An 8,995-nucleotide genomic window follows, 5' to 3' on the forward strand; every position below is an offset into this window, starting at 1 on the left:
TCGTAGTTTTCATTTGAGAAATTTTGTCAATTCCAGGGGAGTACCTAGAAGTATACTGGCTTGTCCTAAATGTACCATTTTCCCTACGATTAGGAGCATCTTTGCCTTTGGGTTTTTGCTACCTGATGAGTTTTTAATGAGACACCTATCTCTGGGATAGTCATACCCATATGTGCTTTTCTACTTACGTCCTGAAGGCATTTAGTTTTAACTTAGTGCAAATTCTTATTTTTCTCCTTAGACTATGAGTTTTTACCCTACCCTGGATTTTACAATAGCTAGGTTTAGTGAGTTTTACTTTTTATGCATTCCTCATTTGTTTTGAGACTCGCATTCGCTCAATGGGCCGACAAGACGAGAAGACTTCATCAACTGCTTCTACATCATCCATGAAAATCTAATACGAAATCTACTTAAGTATCTACACACTTTAGAGGAGTGTTGTGACATAAATTCTAGCACATGTGTGTAAATCATTAGTAGACTATCTTTAGGATACTAGAAGATATTATCCCTTTATGATCATATTATTTACAAGGTAAGCAATAATTTTCAATTTACTATGAAAGCCACAGACAATGAGAAATACACATAAGAAACTCCTCAACTCTTTCTTATCTCTCTTTGCTGCACTCTCTCTCTTTCATTTCAGAGAAAATAGGCCACAACAATATAAGATTTAAAAGAAAAATATTGATAATAAGTTAATAAGGAATGACTTTAGAGAAAATAGACCACAATAATATAAGATTAAAAGAAATCCTTGGAATCGAGTTAAGATTATCTGGTGAGATTTGTATGAATCTCGGTCAAGATCATGACGGGGACAATTGCTGGTCGTCGGGGATGGCAACCGTGGTGGCTGGGCATGGTTGCATGCCATGCATGCGTCGGTTTTGGCAATGGCGACGCCGTTAATGATATCGGGTTTTTGGGGGTGGACGACGTTGAAATGATGTCGTGGGTTTTGGGTTCGTGGCTCGGCTCAGCCATTCATGTTGCTGACCTGGTGCTGGCGGCTCGGGGTTCAGCAACGCAGCTCGAACCGCTACTCGCAGGGTTTCCAACGTAGCCTTAATTTTTTTTTTTTTTTTTTTTGAAAAGGTCATATAATTCTATACATATTCAATAGAAATTCACATAATCCAACAATAATGAATATAATACATGAACAATTTATGTAGAATCTAAAATTCGTAAGCATAAAGTTAAGTTATGCATTATGATGAATGTTCATGCAATCAGAGCTGAAGAAATATCGAGATAAAAACCATTATTTTGGAAGAACCTGAGTGCGTGATGTTATTGATGAACTAGTTTGTAGCAAAAAATTCCACGTTAGATTTCTTAGCGCAGCGAATGAACGTGCTGGTAACATGTTATGGTCTATTTAATTGACAAGGAATAAAGCGTCGTCAAAGAGCAAGTGGTGTAGGGTCTTTGAAATCATATACCAAAGCTGATGAAGGAAAAGTCTTAGTGAACACAACGAACATGCATTTAAAGCATAAAATATTTAACTTCTACACAACAAAAAAATAGTCATTTACGTGAAGTATGCTAACAACCATACCAAAACCAACACAAATATGAGGATCAATCGTGTAACGGCAAATAATTATTCCTTTTAATTAATTTACATCCAAACATAACATAACAGGCTACAGAAACCTAAAAAGGGCTCATCTTCTAGCACATTAGAAGGGTAAAACAACCAAGGCATCTTAGGCAAAGCATGATAAGCTGAAAGTGATTTCTATAGGTGCGAATAACGATAAGAATTGGGGAGAAAACAGATAAAGATGAACACTCACAAATAAATAAAGTTGGTAGAGATATTTATGAACAAGATTGAGAAGGAGAAGAAAATTAAGCTTTCGGAGTTGAGAAAAATAAAATGCTTTGATTTTGGATTTTTAATTTTTCAAATGGTGTAAAGATAAATTTACAGATTGAATTAGGTTTGTGTGGGTTTTTTTTTCTTTTTCTTTTTATTTTTGTCGAAAATCAAAATATTATTAGATACGAATTGAAATATTTACATTAGAAGCCAGAGAATTAAACAACCATTCTAGTTCAAAGCAATCCCACATATGAAAACCCCACACGTGTGACATAAGATGCTACTTGATGCGCAGCCTCATTGCATATTAAATTGGGTATGTGAGGGTATTTAAGATAATAAAGTTAGATTTAAAGAGGTATTGATAGTTTAGTTAAAAATCAAATGAGTAAAAAAAAAAATTATATTAGGTGTATAAAAAGGTTTCATGAATTTAAATAAAATTTTCTTTACATTAATTATCCATTTAGCTTAACGAGCACAAAAACAAATAATTACCAAAAATAAACACAAAACACAAACAGAAACAAGACAACTCTGCCACTCGAAAGTTCCTCGACATCAGCCTTGCTGTACAAAGGGTTGATTCACTCCACATACACTCTCCATACCCGTAACCGTTCAACCAACGATTTTCTGCCACGTCAAAATGAGCCAGCTTATTATTGGTCCGTATTAGTCGCTCCCAACTACTGGTATTACGTTAGCAACCCTTCCTAAACCGTAGAGATTCATCTGATTGGTCCTAATAAACGGAGCGTGCGGCCAGCGATTGTGTTTGTTGTAAAATGAATCTCAACCGTCCAAATTGCAGGGTCCGACCGTACTCGTGGACGGTCAGGATTTCATTGGACATTAGACAAGCAAATTATTCAGAGATTGCATAGAGATAGAAAACAAACAAAAAAGAAATAATTCGTATTTATGAAGGAGGAGTGGTAATCGGTAGAAGAAGAAGGAAGACGAAGAAGCCGAAGGCTCGATTCGGGGGGAGGCAGAGTGATTGTGTCCGTAGAGATCTCTCTCTCTCATCCTCTTTCTCTCGCTAAGCGCAGAGAAATCAAGATTCGTCAATGGGTTTGTGGGAAGCTTTTCTCAATTGGCTCCGCAGGTTAGCCCCCCCTCTCCCTCTTGTTTCGGTTTTCAATTTGTTGGGGTTGTTGTACGATCCAGTCTTGATACATTTTTTCATGGAATTTAGATTTTTTTGATTGTTTTTTACATGTGCGGATGTACAGGAACTTGGTTCAAAGATTTTACTTTTGTTTTGAGTTTGAAAGTAACAATTTTTTTAGTGGGATTTTGATTTTGATTTGAATTTGTTGGGTTGTAAGGTTTAAATGCATAGGTTGCTTTTGGGTTTCATAAAAAGATGGTGGAAAAGAAAACCCAAAAAAAAGAAGCTCAAAATGGTTTCCTTTTGCTTTTTAAGTTTTAGTTTTTGCCAAACTTCTTTTTTCTTTCGCTATATTTTGCCTTGTGGGTGACTGTAAGTTTATACAGTATATTCTGGATTGATTGTCCCTAGCAATGATTGCGGCCTGTTTATTGATAATATATGTTTTTGTGTGTATTTCTGTTTATTTGGGTTGCTTTTGCCTTGAGTTAAATTGCTGAGCTGAAATAGGCACAATTCTTTCCTAGGAGTAGAACAATCGTTTGATTAAAAGTCTAATCCTTGGCGCAACACAATCACTATAACTTGTTTTGAATAATATCACTCACTATATACCAAATTGTATGTATATGTAATTTTGATCTTTCTTTGTCAAATTTTAACGTATGTCAGTGACTTACGCTTCTTTCAATCGGGAAACTTGTGTATATGATACTGTGTTGTCTTGGCTTGTGTTGAGGCATTGAATGAAATGTAGAACTGCAGATGTAATAACTTTCTTGCTGAGCTAAATTTTTTTCCTCTTTGGGTTGTGGGAATTGCAATTAGAACTTTTTGAGTGGTTATTGCAACATTGGGCGTTCTATATTTGTATTAGTTTATCTGACCTCTATGTCAGTTGTTCACACTGCCTGTGCTTACGCTATTGTCATGTCATTACAGCCTCTTTTTTAAGCAGGAAATGGAACTATCTTTGATAGGACTTCAGAATGCTGGAAAGACTTCTCTTGTAAATGTTGTAGCGGTAAGTAAATCAGCACAGTGACTTTGAATGGGTTTCTCTTTCCTTTCTGTCTACTTGTTTGGCTGATGTGTTGAAAACTGTATTTTCTGTTTTCAGACGGGTGGATACAGCGAGGACATGATCCCTACGGTAAGTTATCTTTATAAAAGGGTTATAATTGCCACTACTTTTTCTTATAAACAATATTCTTAAACCAGATATTTGTACCTCTTATGAAGAGCTTCATCCATCCAATGTCTTTCTAGTGAGTGAATTAGTTAATTAATGACAATGTGGTCATCTGATTCAATTTTCAGGTAGGATTCAATATGAAGAAGGTGACCAAGGGGAATGTTACAATAAAGTTGTGGGATCTTGGAGGTCAACCCAGGTTTCGCAGCATGTGGGAGCGATACTGTCGTGCCGTTTCTGCTATAGTGTATGTAACCACTTTTCTGTCTCAATTGATTTTACTTTTTAAATAAGTAAAAACTTTAGTTGTAAAACGAAATTGCCTTTGCATGTTTGTTAATATTGTATACCTTTTCCCCAACCCTTCGCCTTTCTTTGGTCGAACAAACCCAATTTGTTCAGCAATTGATTTCTTTTATGTGTCAAAGACCATTAGCTGATATTCAGATGTTGTGGTCAGCTGCTCATGTTTGTTGGTAGGCGAGTGTCAATGATTCAGAGTATACATTGACTAATGATTAAGTTGAGTTGATCCTTGTATCCTTTTATCATGAAGACTTGAAGAAAAGTTGTGCAACTTCTTGTTTGCTGCAGTTATGTTGTTGATGCTGCGGATCCAGATAACATGAGTGTATCAAGCAGTGAGCTTCATGATTTGCTCAGCAAAAACTCACTAAGCGGGATCCCACTACTGGTTCTCGGAAACAAGATTGACAAGCCAGGAGCTCTCAGTAAACAGGCATTAACTGATGAAATGTAAGTCCAATTATGCTTTTATTATTGAAACTTACCAAAAAATAGAAAAAGACGTGTTGTTTTGGTACTGATCATACCATTCTGCTGGTGCAGGGGACTGAAATCGATTACCGATAGAGAAGTTGGTTGCTTCATGATCTCATGCAAGAACTCAACCAACATCGACTCAGTTATCGATTGGCTTGTAAAGCATTCGAAATCAAAAAGCTGAGAGATGGTTTTACCTGTCTGCTTTTGATTTTTATAAAAGAATTCTTCGCGTACGGGGTGTTGGTGGCGGGATTCACTTGTTTGATTAACTTGATTGCTGATTATTTTGTTGTTGTACTGTATTCTACTGTATCATTTCTTCTGACTGGGGACGATCTGGGGTTGTTTTGGTCTCCTAGTCTCCCTTTTCTCCCCCAGACATCTGCCTACATTTACATATTGGAATTCATGGAGGTTTTGGAGACTAGCATTTTTCTTCGCGCATGTGAAAAATGAAACGTTAACTGCAGATTTTGCGATCATAATAAGAGCATTATATTTTTCATTTCAAGGTTAATTAAAATGAGAGACGTTTTCCTTCCCAGGACGCAGTTGTCTCATCTCACCATTACGTTTTAAACGACAAATCCAATCTGTTTCAGTTGATGGGAAAGATACATTGTTAATCTTCTTTATGAGATCATGCATCAAGTTAGTAGCGCAAGTGCAGTTGAGCAGACACATCAGTTTATCTGTCAGTTGAGTTTGAGAACGAAACACTCTCCATCTCCGGATGGATATTGTTAATCCCTGAGCTTGGATTGTAGATAGCTGATTCAATGTTAATCAAGGTTCTAAAAGACATTAGGCGCTAGTCGGGCAGTGGGTTAAGGCTAGCGCCTAGGCGGCTAGGAGGAGTTTAGGCGGATTAGACATATTTAAGTAAATCCATTATATTTCATGTAAATAAGTGTCTATTTATACTTAAAATATGTATAATTTCATCATAAACTACAAAATAGAATAACATATGTATTATTAAGTATTGGAATATAATGAAAACATGGGGAACAAGCATATAGTGTGTGCTCCTTTAAGTATTCAACAAGTCTCTTACAATTTATTGAAAAAAATTAAATGCAAATTGAAAGTTATCTATTTTCTGTCTAAGTAAGTCGCAACCTAGGCAGGTGCCTAGGAAGGTTTGAGCGGGCCAGGTGGGCTAGGCGGGTGCCTAGGTGGTCTAGGAGCCATTTTTAAAATTTCAAACGCTTAGACATTAATTGGGGCGGTAACTAACCGCCTAGCGCCTTTTTAGAACAGTGATGTTAATTGTCGACTTCAAGTTTCACCAACTCGCTTTGTCTTCGGCCTACCAGTTTGACGTTCTTCCTTTCGAAATGGAAAGATCACACCGAAACAAAATATATATTCGGCTTGAAGGATTCAGAATGCAGGTGATGACCCTAAAATTCACATTACTGTTATTCACTTTTTAACTCGTATGACATTTTAAGTTGTGGAAAAAAGGAAAGAGATCATTTAGTTGCAGTCCTCGTTCCTAACTGTTATAGACTTAAACCTTATACATTTTAGGTACGTTTGTTGCACCAGATTATTTCGAACTGGACTAGCTTTAGGGATTAAGCTGGATTGGCTTAGACTAGACTAAGCTAGACTAACTTAGTGAAACATTTGGTGCAATGTCGAACTAAAAAACAAGATAATTAAAATACTATAATATTATATTAATTAATGCATATATAGTAAGATTTTATATTATTTAATGTATATATAATAATATTTTATATTATTTAATGCATATTTATTATTTATTCACCTTTTACTTTTTTACTCCTGAAAGACTACCCTCTCAAAGCATCTTTTCTTTTCGCCTCATTTCTTCTTTCCTCCCTCTTTTAATGCAGGTGTAAAGCTCATCGCAAATCCTTCAAAACAAGCTCATCCTCTTGCCGCTGTTAAGCATCTCCACCTTCCTCATCCTTTTTTTTTTTCCCAAAAATTTCGGATCTGTCTCCTCCCTCTGATACATGCGTTGGCTTCTCCGCCTATAAAGCCATCTCAAAATTTTTTGGCAATGGGTGGATTTTGAATTTTGGAGTTGGAATTTTTTGTTGTTTTTTTTTTTTTTTTTTTTAAATTTTGATGGTTGGATTTTGAGGTTTGGGCAGTGGGTGGGACTTTGTTTCAGATCTGGGCGGTGATTAGAGCGTGTTGCAGAGGAACGCTTGCAAACGACGCAGCGTATAAACAATGCAGCGGGCAAATGGAGTAGGTTTGGGGACGAGACTAGCAATCCCATACATATTGGGGGTCCTCGCTAAGAGTGCCTAGCGAAAGACTTAGTCGGTGCGAGTCCGATTTAGTCTCATCAATGGTATTCCTTGTTCGCATCAAACACCTGCCAACAATCCTAGCTAACCCAATTTAATCCAATCCAAGGAAGTTTATTGAGGGCAAACAAATGCCCCCTTAAGCCCCTTTAGATTTTAGATTGAAGTCCCTCTCTTGCCACATAAATGACATAATAACAAAAGAGATGCAATAAAACCAATAAGGACTCAAACTGTTATTTTGCTTTTATTTATAATACCAATTTAATTATTGAAATTTGCTTATGGGTTTCAACCAAAAAAAAAAAAAATTGCTTATGGGTGCATTCTAAATTTATTTTTATTTTTATAAAATATGAGTACATCTATATAAGGGTACATTTTACATATAAAAATTTGATACATTTATATAAAAATGTGGGTCCATTTCACATAAAAAAAATGAGTACATTTTATACAAAAAAAAAAAAAAAAAAAAAAAAACAGCGCCACGTTTTATAAAAATTAGATGGGTACATTTTATATAAAAAACAATGGGTTAAAAAATAAATAGATTTTACATTAAAAAATGGTACATTTTACATAAAAAGAATGATACTTACAAAAAAAAAAAAAATGGTACATTTTGCATATAATAAAGTGGTACATTTTTAAAGAAAAATGGACAAATTATAAACATATTATGAATACAAATAAAAGGTTAAAAAATTATGAGTACAAATAAAAGTTTAAAAAATATGGGCACAAAAAGAAATTAATATATGGGTACAAATTAAAACTGAAAAGAAAGTTGGTACAATTTAAAAAAATATACTGCAAATTACAAATGGGTATAAACTAAAAGTAAAAATATATGATACAAAATTTAGCAATAAATATAAATATACCAAATGTAACGTTTCTAACACTAAATGAATATATTTAGAAATACAATTTAATTGAAAAGATTATCTTCACATGTAAATATTTTATTATTGAAATAATTAATGATGTTTATTAAAACCTAAGGACCTTGATTAAAAATTGAAAATGAATAAGGTTTTAATCAATGAAGTAGAAAAAACATGAATATGAACCTAATTTCCACAAAAGAAAATTACCCTTAATTAATTAGAATTGAAATTGGATTACCTGATATTGAGTTTCCTTTTCCTAGTTAGAAAATAGATAAGGCTTGGCTCCCAAGCAACCGGCAGTTCTACTCCATGTCGGATTATGAAATCATGTCTATGGCAATCTATATATATATATATATATCTTAACATGAATATTAATTAAAAGTGAAATTTGAATAGGAAAACCACCTGACATTGGGTTTCCTTTTCCTGGTTAGAAAATAGAAGGCTTGGCTCCCAAGCAACCAGAGCAGTCCTACTTCATGTAGGATTATGAAATCATTCCATTAGCAATGTGTATATATAGGCGTAGGCAGAAGCCAATGAACCACAACAAACGATCAACTCTTGCTTTCTTCTAAATTGTAACCCGACAGACACACAATTATGGCACTTTCCAAGTTTATCTTTGTTATTTGCTTACTGTTTACCGTCTTCTCCTCAGCCGCCGCACAACTGCCATGCACGAGCCGTACCTTCTCCAACAAGAAAACCTTCGCCGCATGCAGTACTCTGCCCGTTTTGAACTCGACGATCCACTGGAATTACTACCCGTCGACAGCCACGGTTGACATTGCATTCACACAATCTGTGGTGAGTGACTCGAGATGGGTTGCATGGGCCATAAACCCTACGTCCACTGGC

At 35.3% G+C, this 8,995-nt stretch overlaps 1 protein-coding gene across 1 annotated transcript; it reads left to right on the plus strand.

The window, feature by feature from the left end:
• The first annotated feature begins 2,751 nt into the window (after positions 1-2,751).
• On the plus strand, positions 2,752-5,371 carry LOC137746735 (ADP-ribosylation factor-like protein 8a). The gene is made up of 6 exons (XM_068486742.1): positions 2,752-2,954; positions 3,903-3,984; positions 4,081-4,113; positions 4,281-4,402; positions 4,750-4,911; positions 5,005-5,371. The coding sequence occupies exons 1-6, from the start codon at positions 2,917-2,919 to the stop codon at positions 5,120-5,122; spliced, it is 555 nt and encodes a 184-aa protein (XP_068342843.1). The 5' UTR covers positions 2,752-2,916; the 3' UTR covers positions 5,123-5,371.
• The last annotated feature ends 3,624 nt before the right edge of the window (positions 5,372-8,995 follow it).

Source organism: Pyrus communis, chromosome 10, assembly GCF_963583255.1.
Source record: "Pyrus communis chromosome 10, drPyrComm1.1, whole genome shotgun sequence".
NCBI classification, from domain to species: Eukaryota; Viridiplantae; Streptophyta; class Magnoliopsida; order Rosales; family Rosaceae; genus Pyrus; species Pyrus communis.

What these genes read in the sequence shown, in the direction of transcription:
- LOC137746735 (XM_068486742.1), top strand. Translation starts at nt 2,917, where the DNA reads ATGGGTTTGTGGGAAGCTTTTCTCAATTGGCTCCGCAG. An exon ending in CGTGCCGTTTCTGCTATAGT is followed by an intron (nt 4,403 to 4,749) that starts GTATGTAACCAC and finishes TGTTTGCTGCAG; the next exon opens with TTATGTTGTTGATGCTGCGG. An exon ending in CAGGCATTAACTGATGAAAT is followed by an intron (nt 4,912 to 5,004) that starts GTAAGTCCAATT and finishes CTGCTGGTGCAG; the next exon opens with GGGACTGAAATCGATTACCG.